Raw genomic sequence first — 15812 nt, 5'->3', positions numbered from 1 at the left:
TCTTTCAAAATTCACGCGGCTAACCGCGTTTAAAAATACTTTCTGCGTATATTCAAAAAATGCCAATTTACTTCTTAATAGCGACTTTGGTATATTCCTGGTGATGGATTCATATCCCAATGGTATTACTATATGATAACTTATTTAATTCAGATTATATCCATATATAATTGTATTAAAGTAAGTCAGTTAATTAAGTAAACAAAATGTAAGGCATATACTGGTTCTCAAGCAAATTAAAAGTAAAGAGAAAAAGGATATAGGTATCTGCTTAACAATAGAACAAATGCCTTAAACATCAGAAGTACAAATATATTTATAGTCGATACTTTAATATATGTAGTACATATATTCATTATTAAAAAACGCACTCAGATCAATAACATTAAGAAATTCAGTAACGTGCTTTTATCGAACATGTCTGCAAATATGTTTATGCAAAACTGCAAAATATATGTTTAGGAAAATCAGCACTGCACGCTATAATTTCTGCAAATAAATAAATGTTATTCAAATCAAATTAAAATATCATTTATTAATGTAGGTAACTAAATGTACACGTATGGAATAAGAAATATTAAAATAGTTATTAATTTACATTTACTGCCAGTTCTCAAATCAAGGGCGTATAACGGACGAGAAGAACTGGAAATGAACAATTTGCTGTCCTTTAAATAACCATGAATTAATTACAAATAAATTCATAATCAATAAAAACGAGTTGACTGGATATCCAGAGTCAGAATTTTCTTACACAGTCAAAATTATTTCAAAATACTAGACTAATTTCTTCAACTAATGTGTTGTTGTGGTGTCTCATTGCCACCCATCATACATCGAAACCCATTAGTAAGGGGTTTAATTAAATTGTCTACGGTATGATTATGTTGCATGTGAAAGCGGATGCGGATTAGCTTGAAACATATACTTAATTGCACGTTATAAACAGGACTATACGTAATTAATTTAGGCTTTTTTCTTGAACCCTTGGACCTATAAACACTTATAGAGAGATATATCTATGAATAATGTTCCTCTTTTTATGTAATACGTGCCATATAATACTTAAATATTTCATATGCTATGTATTTATTATATGTACTTATAAAAACAGTCAACGAGTCTAAATAGATGTTTGTGCGAAAGAGATGCGAAAAGGTATTCGTATATACCGAAATCAAACTGGCATCCTATAGATTGCTCAAACGAATTTCGACTGTTTGTTTATACACTTAGGTCACAATTAGTAAATCCAGTTAAGACACTCCAGTAAGGGTATTACGTAAAGCATCTATGTACTTATAGAAAACGAATGACCTCTGATTGAATCTAATATTGGTTCGACTCTCGCCTTATATTTGCGGTAAATAGATCTCAATAAAATCTATTCTGGAAACTTTAATATGCTTTCAAAGCGTATTTGAACTAAAATCTATGTAAAAGGTTCCAAGTAAATATGTAACTACAAATTTTAAATTGCAATTTAAACTAAGCGAGATTACTCTGACTATTGCATACAATTAGACAACTAGCTTTTATTTTAGAGTAACCCTCCTTGTGTTAATTAAGATTGCGTGTTCGTCCTAAATTCACTTCAAGACTGGCTTTAATTTTGACCGTTGATGCTTAATTTTCAGCTATATCATTTATCGGCGTTCTGTTAAGAGTTGCTGGTCCTAATTGGCTACGAGTTTGTTTGTTTATGCCTCAATAAATTTATGTTGTATATTTTATGAATATTGTAGCGAATTTTATAGCACTGTGTCATACCGTGACACTGACATATTTCTATAAATTCCCGTAGCCTAAGGCATGGAGCAAAAATCCAATAAATGACGACGTCCTATATAGATATCTATTTTTGGATATTAGATATGCACGTATCACGATGTTTTGGTTTACCGTCTAAACAAGTATTTTGCACATTGAACTGAATGCGACTGAACTACGACTTTAGGGCTGATTATCAAAAACCGCTACGTTTAAATAGTTTTTATTTTATTTAACATTACCTCGAACAAATACATTAAACTTGGTAGTAGTATAATAGTTCTATAATATAAATCACGATAAAAATAAAGCATGTAGGTGAAATTGCAGATGTTATTCGATTACGTTGGAGCCACGTCGGAGCTTTCATTTGCCTTGTTATAGAGCAATAGGGACTCCAATTAAGGTGAGCTCGCAATTTAAGCACGCAATGCGCATACCGTTTTTGCTCCTCTAGGATTTATGTATGAAAAGTAAACGTAACGGCAAGAAATCGTAGAAAAATATTCTTGCTGATTAAGAACGGTCTACCTTTAGTTGTGAGCAACCTAAGTGTCGTCCAAGATTTCGGCTTCTTTGTACCTAAGGGATATGTGTGACGGCGACGGCAAAGGCCAAGGTTGTTTGTGATAACAAGGGCCAGACCCAATCTGTTGCGCAGATCCTCGTTAACAAAGACGTTGCGCTTATTGAATGCGGTCTCGGACACTATCGCCGTCTTTATATGTTCGCAAAGTCAGTTCACAGCAGCGATAGGTTTTGTGTATCTAATTATATTTAATTTTTTCAACATTATCGTATTGGTTTACTGTAAAGATATTGTATGTATTTTTATGTGAATAAATACATGTTTAGTTTTCAGCCAATAAATGGTTTAAAATTCTTTGAATTTATTTCTTAAATATAATAAAAACCTTATCTTATTTATTTTATTCTGTCTGTCTTCTTGACAATTGTCTATTATTGGGGTCTAGAGGGGTAGGATACGACGACTCGAGACTTACCTCTGTATCAAAAAATGTACAGATACATCGGCATTCTTGCGATGTTTATTACGTATTTATAAAGAAAGATCACACAGATGGGAATGTATCTTAATATAAGAGTCACTCAACTGAACTGTTCGGAATTATAATAATATTTAATTTGCAGTCACCCTATCACTAGAGCCAGCAGGAGATTAAGGTAACCCCCTCTAGACAACTACGGTGATGTTACAGGGAATAAGCTTAAACTTTAAACCTCTCATTTTGCCTTCAATTATACGTTACAGAATATTATGTTATTAACTTTTTGATTGTGCTTAAATTATTTATCAAATGTTGAAGTATCTTTGTAAAACCTTTCTACCTTGATATTACGTTACGTTTAACTTGTTTACGCAAATAAATAAACCTAAATTTATTATTTATTTTTCTTTGGTTTTAAAACTATAACTAAAAATACTCAACAAAACATGTTTGTTATGTAACGGTCAATTAATATGTAGACATAAGGCACATTATTAACAAAGTGAGAAAACCTTAAAATGCTTTTTGAATGCCTCTTTGGGTTTATAATATAAGTTACAATTAGAGATAAGATATATTATTACGTTATCCAATGAATATTAAATATATCACCCAAATAATTATTATTCAAAATCATTCAGTTAACAAAACGTCCATAAAGGAATACATATTAAATGCTAAATGCTTCTAATTTTACATTCACTGCCAGTTCTCAAATCAAGGGCGTAGAAGAGATGACAAAAATGGCAAAAAACTCTCCGCAACTCTCCACTATTATTATGATGTTGGAATATTTTACCAAATAAATGAACTCTAGTACACTTGTCTTCCATAAAAATATTATATTTACGAGAATGTTTTCCTAAACATAAACCAATTCTGCGCAATAGACTTCAATCTATATTCTTCCGAACGGATATTAACTTCAAACCGAATCTAATAACAGAGCGACGTCGCCGAGGAAAACTGCTTTTCATAGGGTTTTCATATAATAGGTCTCACAAGAGTTACTCAAATAAATCTGAGTATTTATTAAAAAGTTTTATGTTCGTACAATCCTAATAAATAATGAGGTGTCAAATGAGACGTCTTAAATTCTCATCAAAATTCGTCTTAACCTTATAACGTTCATTATTAATTTTTCGAAGTAAGAACTGGAGTAACTTTTTTTAGTAATGGGAACCTATTTTTTTTAATAATTATCAATTTCTACTCTAAAGGGTTATTTGACCACATGACCCCATGGACTTTTCTTAAAACAATTCGGATTTGTTTCTTATCTCCGTCAATATTTTAAAAAAATAATTTATTATAATTTCTAAATCAAAATATCTTTAATATCCGAAATATAAAAATTAAAAAGTTTTCACTTGATTTTTTTTAAATATTATATGTTCTAAACTATTTTTTGGACACGTTCGATACAAAAAAGTTGAACAAAGAAAGTGGGAATATACAATGTCTGACTTATTCGTTGTCATGGTACTAATAAGCGATTCATCTTAGTTGTATGTTGTTAATAGGCTCGCAATAAGAGCTCACGGAACGTCGCGTCGTATGAAGCTGAAATGGGTATTAAATTGGCTATACTATATATACTTTACAAATACTATAATAATCAATATCAATGTATCATTAAAAAAAAACATAGTTTTGAAAATGTATTAGTGATATTCAGAGTGGAAAAATTAACCACTACGTATGACGTCGGTTTGTCACATTCATTTTTAACATACCAAAGTCCTCTTACTCTATATAATAATATTCTAGAGTAATAGGGACAAAACATTAATTTGCTGTTTAGTACTTCGAGTACGTTTTTGAACAAGGATTTAGAAATTGCAATACAAAAACGAGCAGTTGGCCTTGTGGGTTCAGCATGCAAAGTTATCCCTGAGGGTTTTAGGGTCAATCTCCAGCTTTGTTAATGGACTTTTTGACTATGTATCTAACACTAATTCGTATAGTGACAGCCAAAATGTTTATAATATAAAAATGTTCAAAGAAGTGGATGTAATCTAAGCCTGGGTCTTGCCATATTGGGTTGTAGTACCATTGGATTATTGAAGTGAAACTTCCAATGTGACTTGCAATAAGGTCGTTAATTGTTGAACATTCGAGACGGGGGATAGAAAGAGACACAGACAAAGTATATTATTTTCGTCATTAATATCCACATTGTACTATTTTGTTCTGATTAATTTGTACAATAATATTTATTTAACTAAAAAGATAAAAAGGATATCAAAGGTATAAATGCGTCGGTTTTCGTTACATTTAGAGAAATTTTCAGAATTAAAAATGCACGCAAACTTTTGGAGTGGCTCAATGAAAGCCGAGCGTTCGCTGTTTATATTTCAAACTAAATAAAAATCGTCGAAGTTGAAACTTTAAGTGGGTTCATGTTATTCTATATTGCGAATTTTATAAACGTTATAATTTTTAAAAGTTTGCCTTTTTGGCCAGGTGTTTTTTGGGGTTTAGTCGGTAAAAAAATGTTTTCTGCAGAAATTTAACAGAAATTATACTAATAAATTAGGTCAATACAGCTTTTTTAGCCAAAATATGGCATGCAAATATATTATTTTATAGAAAATAATTATCCAAATTGTAAAAGCCAATGAAGATTTTTCTTAATAAATATGAATATGACTATATCTTCTTATTAAAGTTATATATTCACTTTTATGTGGTCATATTTAATTATTTACTAGTAGTAATAAGTAGAATGCAGGGTTTCTTGCTTGCTTGCAATTAACTGAATCCCGGGGCGTAACTCCCAAGATTTAGTTAATTGCTATGAAACGAATGACTGCAAAGTAACGGTTGAAGAGAGTGCCTCCGTCTGGCTATACTCTAGGAGCGTAACTCTGACAATTTAGGAAATCGCCTAAAAATCGAATCTAATCCTCGAAATCGAAAACTAAAAAAAGCCTGAGTGAGCAAAATTTACAGCCTTGGCTCGTACATAGACAAGATATTAAAAACCATTTCCGAGTATTTCTTTGGACGGTTATCTTTAATTATGTATGAAATATCAAATTAAACATTCATAACTTAAGGCCCCAGTTGCACCAATTAAATTGTGTATGCATGAATTAATATTTATTTACGAAGAAGGAATAACTAGACAATAATTAAAAACTCAAAAAAAAACATACAGAATTAAAGACAGTCCTAATAAATAATCTGTAATTATTTTTAAAATCATGTCTGCTTAATATTACTTCCCTCACTGGCTCAATATCTCCTTCTGCGTAAGAATCGGCGTAGTCCAGTCATTACTGGACTACGCCGATTCTTGCTCTTCGGATCTAAACGAGGAATTGTTCAATAAACTATTTCGTCTCAAAAATTTCTGTAACCGTTTCATATTCGGTCTAAGACGATATCATTGCGTTTCAAAAGCGGCTGGTCACCCATTCGTCAGCGACGTGATGCTCACGTTCTCCATCTTTTATATTCCAACCTTTTCAATCCTATCTCTAAAATGATTTCAAGTTTTTGGGCGCCCATAGCTATAGCTTACGGTCTTCCGAAAACTATATCCTTGAAGTCCCATCTCATAACTCCTGCTTAATTGGCGAATCCTTTAAGGACTCTGCAGTTAGGTTATGGAATTCACTTCCCGTCCCTATTCGCTTAGCTCCTTCTCTATCTTCCTTTAAATCTCTATTGTACAAACATTACCTGTCCACATCGTATCCCTAACTTTAGTACCAACCGATGTGAGACTGATCTAAAATTATCGTGGTATATGTGCACTTTTTCCTTGTTATATTGTGTCATTCTTAGTTAAGTTTTATTTATCCTATTTAAGTGTTGAATGGATAAAAACTTGTAGAACTTTTATGTACTTAGACGTCCTTTCAAAAGACTTTAAAATTAAAAAGAAATTAAGTAAAATATAAAATACTGCTTCTTATTTGAAAAGGGGTTATTATAATAATATAAGAAAATATATTTTTACGATTATTTATTTGTACCTAATAATTCATGGAACAAAATAAAATAAATCAATGGCGCTACAACTGTTTAAAGTCTTGTTGTTGTTAAACTAATAGGCAAGTAGGTGATCAGCCTTCTGTGCCTGACGCACGCCGTCGACTTTTTGGGTCTATGGCAAGCCGGTTTCTTCACGATGTTTTCCTGCACCGTTCGAGCTAATGTTAAATGCGCACATAGAAAGAAAATCCATTGGTGCATTGCCGGGGATCGAATCTACGACCTCAGGGATGAGAGTCGCACGCTGAAGCCACTAGGCCAACACTGCTTGAACAAAATTAAGGAGATATATATTTATACCCTACTTAGCTTGGACTTGAACATAAATATTATATTCTAGTTTACATAACGACAATACCCTAAACCCTAAGGATAAAATGTGTTATTTCGAAACAATATTATTCAACTAGTATATATCTAGTAGTATATATATATATCATTACTAAATTGACAGTGTCCTACTACCTAATATTGACCTACTATTCGTAAAGACACGCGACTTGGCAAGACTTTTTTGTTATATAAAATAGTTTGCCCGTGTACGTTTAGTAGTTTTGTAGTAAGCAGCCTAAAATCTGCGTATCAAACGTCTGCCTTCTACTACACTGTACAATACAATTACATATATACTATGAATACAACCAAAAACATCAATTCTTCATATTTGTCATTTTTTTCTCTATTCCTATCTGAATTTAACACAGTTTATACTATTTAAAATGATTTCATAAAGTTAAAGTTAAACGCCGGTTCCCAGCTGCTTTTTGGTATGAACGGAGAAAAGGATCGCGTTGCACCAGCGCCGAAATCAAATGACGAGCTAGGGGTCTTGAAGAGATTTAGTTTTCCCATAGCAGATACATCAGTTTTTTGAAGGAAATCAGTGCGTGCTGCGCCTAGTGAAGCTCCAAGTTTGTTCCTGAAACATTATTTACGATCATAACCTTAACTCTAATAAATAATCGTAAATTAAGTTTATCAGAGTACACATTTTGAACCATCGCAAATAAATTTAATTATAAAAATCATCACAGTTTTAGCTGTGTTTAATACCTTGACTATGAGTTTGGTATTATGGTTTATGGTCAAATAAACTAACCAAAGCGTATTGAAGCGTCTTATTGATACTCACTTGTACATGTAATCGACGCCTGCACCATACGTGTTGAAGTTGGGTACATTCGGTATACTTGGCATGTTCTTTGTGACAAATGCATTCGCGTCCAAATTGTGGTTAGGTGTGTTGACAACATTTAACTTGGCCGCAGCTGTCAACTGCTTTCCGAAGTCTGGGATCTGTCTGCCAGACAGGCTGAGTCCGTGGCCATTTCTAAAAAGTTCAATTTAAAGCTAAATAAAGAGAATAGCATTCGTCTAACTGATAACATCTGAGTGATCTAGAGTACTCTTATGTCTCTATCTGGCAAAACATGTTTAGCTTATGAAAGACTGCGACAAGTGTTTTACTACAAGGTGACCAAAGACACCTTTTTATTCTTATGAATTAAAACCATCCAAATATAAACTCTTCAAGAAACAATTTAAATTATTAATAACTTGTACGTTAGGTGTTCGTTCCTGTCGTTTTTAAATGTTTTGCTTAGAAGAGATTGCTTTAATTTTATTGCCCATTGCACTATGCATTTATTAGCGAGTACTATCTATAGATAAATTTATCATACTTACATATTATCCAAAGCCACACCAGCTCCATACGAGGTCAGCTTATTGCTAGGGTCCATCGTAGCCATACCAGTCGCACTGAGAATGTTAGTATCAGACTTCGCAAGAGGCACTTTGCCTGCCAAGTCCCAGTTCCCCTTATTATCAAGACCAGCTCCCACCTGCACTTGTCTCCTTACTCTTGAGTGCTCTAATAATTCAGGCAAATAATCTTCGTCAATTAGAATATATCTACAGTTAATGCAGGCTAATAGCGCGGCAAAGATCAAAGTTTTGAAAAACATTTTTATTTTTTATATGTAAGAACTCTCGTAACTAAGAAGCGAATGGATGCTGTGTGTTTGGTCCATGCTTATATACGTATGATTGGGGCGCGGAAAAGTCCCGGAGACGTTATCAAGTTACATATTATAGTTGATTGGATGTGGCCTTACGTTTTAGTTTCTTTGTTTACTACAGTAAGAAGAAAATCTAATTTTTGAATATATTTTTAATTAATTGAGTAACATGTAGCATATTGGTTAGATTGTTTGTTTTTTGTTCTTCATTGATTTTTTGTTAGATTCTTGAGTTTCATGTTAGAGTAATATCGTTACCATATGATTTATCATTAACTATGCTTATGTGATTTATTTAATATTTATTGTTTTGTTTTTAATTTGTTAACAATGTTAAGTAAAATTCTATTCAAATAGGTATTTAAGCTATTTTATAATATAATAATATATTTTAAGAAATCTAGACTTTCACAGCCTATAAACACAACGATTGTGTCGCGTGCGTGATTTTTTTATACCTAGGTTGTTACCTAGGTATAAAAAAATCACGCAAGTGTTAAGAAAATGAAAAACCGGCTTAATGTAGAAAGTTGCGAATACTTGTATTGTTTTTCGAAGTAATCTCTCTATAATTCGATGTAACCACTGTAACCACTGGGCCCATTCTTCTCTTCTATGGCAGTTTCGCAGGTGCCAGGTCAGGACTGTATGGTGGATGACTCATTATCTCGATACCTGCCATAGTCAAATATTCACCAATCAATGCGAAGGTGTTTCTCGTTCGTCGGTTAAAGTATAATAATAATATAAATATAAAGTATAATAATCCATCTGGTACAAAGCTTTCTGACGCCTAAATGTTGGTGTAATATTTTTTCAACTTGACTCATACCAATGCCTAGGCTTGCTCATGTCTGCTGATAGGTCTTCCTCTATCATGCGCCGCACAGAACTGATGTTATCTTCAGTAGTCGCTGTTAAAGGACGTCCCTAACGCGGATCGTTATTGAGATTTCTACGTCCACGCTTAAACTTGTTAAACCAATTATTTATTTTAGTTATTTAATAGTGGCACGAGATGGGGCTTCATTAAGAAATGGGAATCGCAGCCTGTGATAACTTTGTTGATGAGTAAGTCCACAACAAAAATCTTAAGTCAAGATTTATTATAATCATTGAGCGAAAATTTTCACGCGTTAGGTTCATTTTCACGTGTAACAAGAGTTTTAGATTTGCCTCCAATTAATAAAAACAAATGACAAATGAATGCAATATACTACATCAACCACCAAAAAGTTCTAAAATTGAAATTCAAAAAAAGTTTTCAGTAGCATTGTTTCTAACTGGCTAGTTCTAAACATTTTCACTGTAAACTGTGTGTGTATACCACGTATAATGTTGTTTCTTCGTAATTCAGTGGTTAATTCGGAATATCAGTATTAGTCGGGACGTAAAGTGATTTTTACTTTTTTCTGTATTGCTTCATCTAGTTATTATTTATAGTTATAGTATTTAGGAGGCACTAAAACTAGCGCCTCTGTCGCTAAAATATCGACACCCTGAAGTTAGCATTTTAAAATAAAAAATGCACATTTCTTTAATTATGTAGAAATATTAAAATAAACAATATTTTTGTGATATTAAAATAAACTTTATTTAACTAGATAATGCGTTATAATAAAACTTTCAATGTATTAAATACCTTTTTTTCAATTGTTAGTGTCGTTTTTGCAACAAACGTAAAATAAGGCTAAAGTTACTATTTTTTTTAAAGATTTTCATCTTGTTACGCCAAAGAAGTATAACTAATGTATTTTTTCTTTATAATGACTTCATCAAACATGTGGTAATAATTAAACCGCAAGTTAAAAATAACCACGAAAATAATAAAAGTGTTAACAACGAAGCCACGAAGGTGTTTACGTAAATATGCACGTTTAAGGGGATTCACAATCCTATTATTTGGTTATCATCTAATTAATATATAATAATCATGAGGTCAGACGTCAAGAGATATCGAGGGAATTCCTCGCCTGGCGAAGATATAGGGTTCAAGACAATTCATTTGGTTATTATAACGAATATTTGTTTTAATTTATTTTCATGAAATTAATTTAGTAATTCATTATAACAAATTTTTACTAATCATTGTTGACAAATTCAAACCATACATATACATTATAAATATAAAATAATACATGTAAGCATAACTTTATGTGATCATATGACACTTGACAATGATATGAACTTGACATGATAATTATTATTGTTAAACTAAAAAAACACTAAGCGGTAACTATATATACTGCCAATTAAATCTAACCTAAAATGTTCTACTGTAGTAAACAAAGAAACTAAAACGTAAGGCCACATCCAGTCAACTATAATATGTAACTTGATAACGTCTCCGGGACTTTTTCGCTCCCCAATCATACGTATATAAGCATGGACCAAGCACACAGCATCCATTCGATTCTTAGTTACGAGAGTTCTTACATATAAAAAATAAAAATGTTTTTCAAAACTTTGATCTTTGCCGCGCTATTGGCCTGCATTAACTGTAGATATATTCTAATTGACGAAGATTATTTGCCTGAATTATTAGAGCACTCAAGAGTAAGGAGACAAGTGCAGGTGGGAGCTGGTCTTGATAATAAGGGGAACTGGGACTTGGCAGGCAAAGTGCCGCTTGCGAAGTCTGATACTAACATTCTCAGTGCGACTGGTATGGCTACGATGGACCCTAGCAACAAGCTGACATCGTACGGAGCTGGTGTGGCTTTGGATAATATGTAAGTGTGATAAATTTAACTATAGATAGTACTCGCTAATAAAAGCATAGTGCAATGGGCAATAAAATTAAGGCAATCTCTTCCAGGCAAAACATTAAAAGACGACAGAAACGAAGACCTAATAATATAAATGGTTTCTTGTGGATTTTGTTATTTTACGATTTAAAATCATAAAAATAAATAGGTGTCTTTGGTCACTTGTAGTAAAACACTTGTCGCAGTCTTTCATAAGCTAAACATGTTTTGCCAGATAGAGACATAAGAGTACTCTAGATCACTCAGATGTTATCAGTTAGACGAATGCTATTCTCTTTATTTAGCTTTAAATTGAACTTTTTAGAAATGGCCACGGACTCAGCCTGTCTGGCAGACAGATCCCAGACTTCGGGAAGCAGTTGACAGCTGCGGCCAAGTTAAATGTTCTCAACACACCTAACCACAATTTGGATGCGAATGCATTTGTCACAAAGAACATGCCAAGTATACCGAATGTACCCAACTTCAACACGTATGGTGGAGGCGTCGATTACATGTACAAGTGAGTATCAATGAGACGCTTCAAGACGCTTTGGTTAGTTTATTTGACCTTAAAGCATAATGCCAAACTCATAGTCAAGGTATCAAACACAGCTTAACCTGTGATGAAAATTATTATAATTAAATTTATTTGCGATGGTTCAAAATGTGTACTCTGATAAACTTAGTTTACGATTATTTATTAGAGTTAAGGTTATAATCGTAAATAATGTTTCAGGGACAAACTTGGAGCTTCACTAGGCGCAGCACGCACTGATTTCCTTCAAAAAACTGATGTATCTGCTATGGGAAAACTAAATCTCTTCAAGACCCCTAGCTCGTCATTTGATTTCGGCGCTGGTGCAACGCGATCCTTTTCTCCGTTCATACCAAAAAGCAGCTGGGAACCGGCGTTTAAGTTTAACTTTATGAAATCATTTTAAATAGTTAAAAACTGTAGCAAAAAAATTGTATTATGGGTTTTGTATCTCGGTCATATCCTTTCGTATTATTGTATAGTTCTTGACGTCGAGTTATTATAGTGGAGACGTTTCACTTACAACGCTTAAATATATTTATTTGTAAACTTTTCTTATATGTATGTTTTATAAAACCAGTGTTGACAAATAAAAAAATACATTATATACAGTTTATTTTTTACCTACATACTTTTAAGAGCTATTCTAAATGTTTATTTATGAAAGTTTACTACATCATACCTAGTACTTACGTACGGTATAAGTTACAAACGTTTTTTATCTAAAATGTATAACAATTTAGGTAAACATAATTGTTAAAAAAAAGTATATATACAACATAAAATAAAAATGCCAATTTTTTTTGTAAAACAACGGATTTGGTTCGAGATGACACTTGTTTTGTTTAGAATCGATCAGTTTACTACCGAATATACTGCTCCTGCTACTAATAGCTCCGGATAAGTACTGTTTAATCCGAACTGCGAAGAATTCGATAGTTTGATTGTTACATTTGTTGGCTACTCGTTGTTACATATAGTTATAGATGAAACAAATTTAATATCAAGATTTAAAATTAAATGTGTGAGATGAATTGCGACATGTCATTAATTTTAAGCAACATAGAATTACTCGTAATGTTGCTATTTAAAAATAAAAATTGTGTTCTTACCGTCATTTTATTGCAGATTTGTTGACGTTTATTTTTAATGACTTTAAGTAGGTCTATAGTAGGCCTAGTACGTATTAAAATATATTGATTACTGATTTAAATATTAATTTAGGTATACAATGAATTTCTTCACTAATTTAAATTAGAAATTCCGAAGATGTTGTTGATGTTTTGTTTTTTTCGTTGAGGAAAGCGTTGTTTATAAATGACTCTAGCATACTCTTTTACATAATAATTGGTTTAGTTAATTCATTTTTTTCCTACGACAAAATTCACAAAAAAAGAGTGCGACTTTACATGAATTACAATCTAGCATATACAATAATTATGGCTAATAATCACATTCAAATAACAAAATCCGCGGCTGTGCACCAATGGACTTTCTTTCTATGTGCGCATTTAACATTTCGTAACGTTTTAACGTTTTGTTCGAACAGAGAAGAAAAACATCGTGCGGAAACCGGTAAACGTTAGACCCAAAAATCTACAGCGTGCGTCAGACACAGGAGGCTGATCACCTACCCTTAGGTAGGTGGGCCTCAGACCAGACCTAAAAAGGTGGTAGCGCCACTGATTATTATTAATAATTATGTTGGCTTAATTTTCTACAACACTGAAAAGCTGAAACTAAGGTATTGTTCATTAACATGTATCCGAGATACCGAACTTACACTTATATTCACACTGCAATACACAAGGTTTATTAACTCATAAGGTTTATTTCTCTTTAGGCGTCTTATTCTTTGGTCAAAATATATAGACATATAACATCTTACTCTAAAATTAGCTTAAAGGTTTACCTAAATGTAACCAAGTTAGAGTACACAAAATGTAGGTCAAACTGTAAAATCAACGTTAGTTTCACGAGCAACAGTTAATTTTAGTTTAGTTTAGTTCACTTTGGTCTTGATGAATCTATACAACTGTCTGGAATGAAATAATACCTACTCAAAATTTAATTATTATTCAACTAAAGTTATAGAGAGTACAGATAATAATAAAGTGTAACTAACTTTGTATTTATTGTTGCCTATCTGAAGTCTCAATGAAGAAACTCTAAAATAGAATCAGTGTTACGGATATTGATATTTTATACAAAAACATACCAATCGATATCGTTATTATTATGGAGTAACGCCGCTTGAATATACTAACATGTGGACTGTGGAGGAAGGAAGTTGTGTTCTTCCTCACCCTTAAAGGTGACCGCGCTTAATTGCTGATGTCGTTGTTGTTGTATATACAGTCAAAACCGTTTACGTCGACATCGTTTAGAACAACATACTGGTTATATTGATCAAAATCGAAGGTCACGGCGGATAAGGTACTTATTAACAACGTCATCGGCTGTTACGACTATCGGTTTTTACGACCAAATATGAGTAGTCCCTTCGATGTCGTTGTAACAGATTTTGACTGTACGATATTCAGCGCTCGTAAATACTTACTGAGACGGTGTGACGTTATCACTGTGATTGTTGCTAGATTGTCACAGTCACGGTTAAGCGCAAAGTAAAATAGTTATCTTCTAGATGATTAATCGTCTCAGTAAGGTGAAGTTACACGTCAGTAAAGAAGCTTGTGATATAATTTGTAAAGTTCCTAATGAAATAGGGAGTTAGCTCGGCTCGGAGTTTATGAAAATAGATTAGGGTTAGGGCACACTGGAGCCGTAAAACTGTGATGATAAAAATATTAGTAGCAGTTAAGCAACATGTTCATGTTCAGTTTCGAGGTCTTTTTGTAGAAATGGCTAAATTAGCCTGTAAGAAGCTTGGTGTGCAAAGCGAGACTGTACTTCATTCCAGGCCACCGTTAGCAACTCTATAAAGCGCAAATACAGCACTGACTTATTATTTACTTATTCTGTTTCGTATGTTTTGTGTAAAAATGTGCGTCGGCTTTGTTTATTGTCTAAACATATTTTTAATAATATGGATATGTGTAGATGAAGATTACTTATAAATAATCTTGATTGTATTTAATAATTTTGATTTTGTGTGCAAGTGTGTAGTTAATAATAATAGTGACTATGGAATTACTATTATTATTCGACTGATTGATTATTTTTATTCGATCGTAGTTAATAAGTATAAGTAAAAGATTTTAAATTTAATTTTCGAATACAATACATCCATAAGTTCATTTCTAAGTTTCATTAAAAGAAGTCTCTCATTGTTAAGTGTAAACAGTGTTACTATACCCAGGTGTACCACAATCACAAAATAAACGCGCTAGATTGTTGAAGCGAGAAATGGGACATCCAAGTTGTTGGTACAATCTTTGAGAAAAAGGGAACTCGTCACAACAAGACACTGGATTAGGTAAATTATATTTATCATACTTTTATTGACTATAAAGTTACTTTTTCCTCACATTTTAAAGACGTAAGGAAACTTTATACAATTTAGTATACATCAATTGTAATAACAAGATACAGTGGCACTAAAAACCCTGGTTTTGGCCTCAGATTTCTGTATCTGTTTCGTTATCATTTGTTGGCAAGTGATCAGCCTTCTGAGACACGCTGTGAATAATTGGTGTCTAAGGCATGCCGGTTTACTCACGATGTTTTCCTTTATCTTACTATCGAGTATTAAATGGGCACA

At 32.6% G+C, this 15812-nt stretch overlaps 2 protein-coding genes across 2 annotated transcripts; one reads left to right on the top strand and one right to left on the bottom strand.

The window, feature by feature from the left end:
• Window positions 1–6997: 6997 nt before the first annotated feature.
• LOC123710884 (attacin-E-like) lies at window positions 6998–8789 on the bottom strand. Its single transcript, XM_045663169.1, has 3 exons — window positions 8472–8789; window positions 7918–8115; window positions 6998–7704 (listed from the first exon to the last, which is right to left on the bottom strand). Exons 1-3 carry the CDS (start codon window positions 8750–8752, stop codon window positions 7500–7502), a joined length of 684 nt encoding a protein of 227 aa, XP_045519125.1. The 5' UTR covers window positions 8753–8789; the 3' UTR covers window positions 6998–7499.
• A 2419-nt stretch (window positions 8790–11208) lies between these two features.
• On the top strand, window positions 11209–12698 carry LOC123710882 (attacin-E-like). Its single transcript, XM_045663165.1, has 3 exons — window positions 11209–11538; window positions 11879–12076; window positions 12293–12698. The coding sequence occupies exons 1-3, from the start codon at window positions 11258–11260 to the stop codon at window positions 12495–12497; spliced, it is 684 nt and encodes a 227-aa protein (XP_045519121.1). The 5' UTR covers window positions 11209–11257; the 3' UTR covers window positions 12498–12698.
• The last annotated feature ends 3114 nt before the right edge of the window (window positions 12699–15812 follow it).

The sequence above is a fragment of the Pieris brassicae genome, chromosome 6 (genome assembly GCF_905147105.1).
Source record: "Pieris brassicae chromosome 6, ilPieBrab1.1, whole genome shotgun sequence".
NCBI classification, from domain to species: Eukaryota; Metazoa; Arthropoda; class Insecta; order Lepidoptera; family Pieridae; genus Pieris; species Pieris brassicae.
This window is presented reverse-complemented; position numbering and strand designations above follow the sequence as displayed.

Excerpts from the sequence above, each read along its gene's own strand:
- LOC123710884 (XM_045663169.1), bottom strand. The coding sequence starts at position 8,752 with ATGTTTTTCAAAACTTTGATCTTTGCCGCGCTATTAGCCTGCATTAAC. Across the intron at positions 8,116-8,471 it reads GGTGTGGCTTTGGATAATAT|AAATGGCCACGGACTCAGCC; the intron begins GTAAGTATGATA and ends TGAACTTTTTAG. Across the intron at positions 7,705-7,917 it reads GGCGTCGATTACATGTACAA|GAACAAACTTGGAGCTTCAC; the intron begins GTGAGTATCAAT and ends ATAATGTTTCAG.
- LOC123710882 (XM_045663165.1), top strand. The coding sequence starts at position 11,258 with ATGTTTTTCAAAACTTTGATCTTTGCCGCGCTATTGGCCTGCATTAAC. Across the intron at positions 11,539-11,878 it reads GGTGTGGCTTTGGATAATAT|AAATGGCCACGGACTCAGCC; the intron begins GTAAGTGTGATA and ends TGAACTTTTTAG. Across the intron at positions 12,077-12,292 it reads GGCGTCGATTACATGTACAA|GGACAAACTTGGAGCTTCAC; the intron begins GTGAGTATCAAT and ends ATAATGTTTCAG.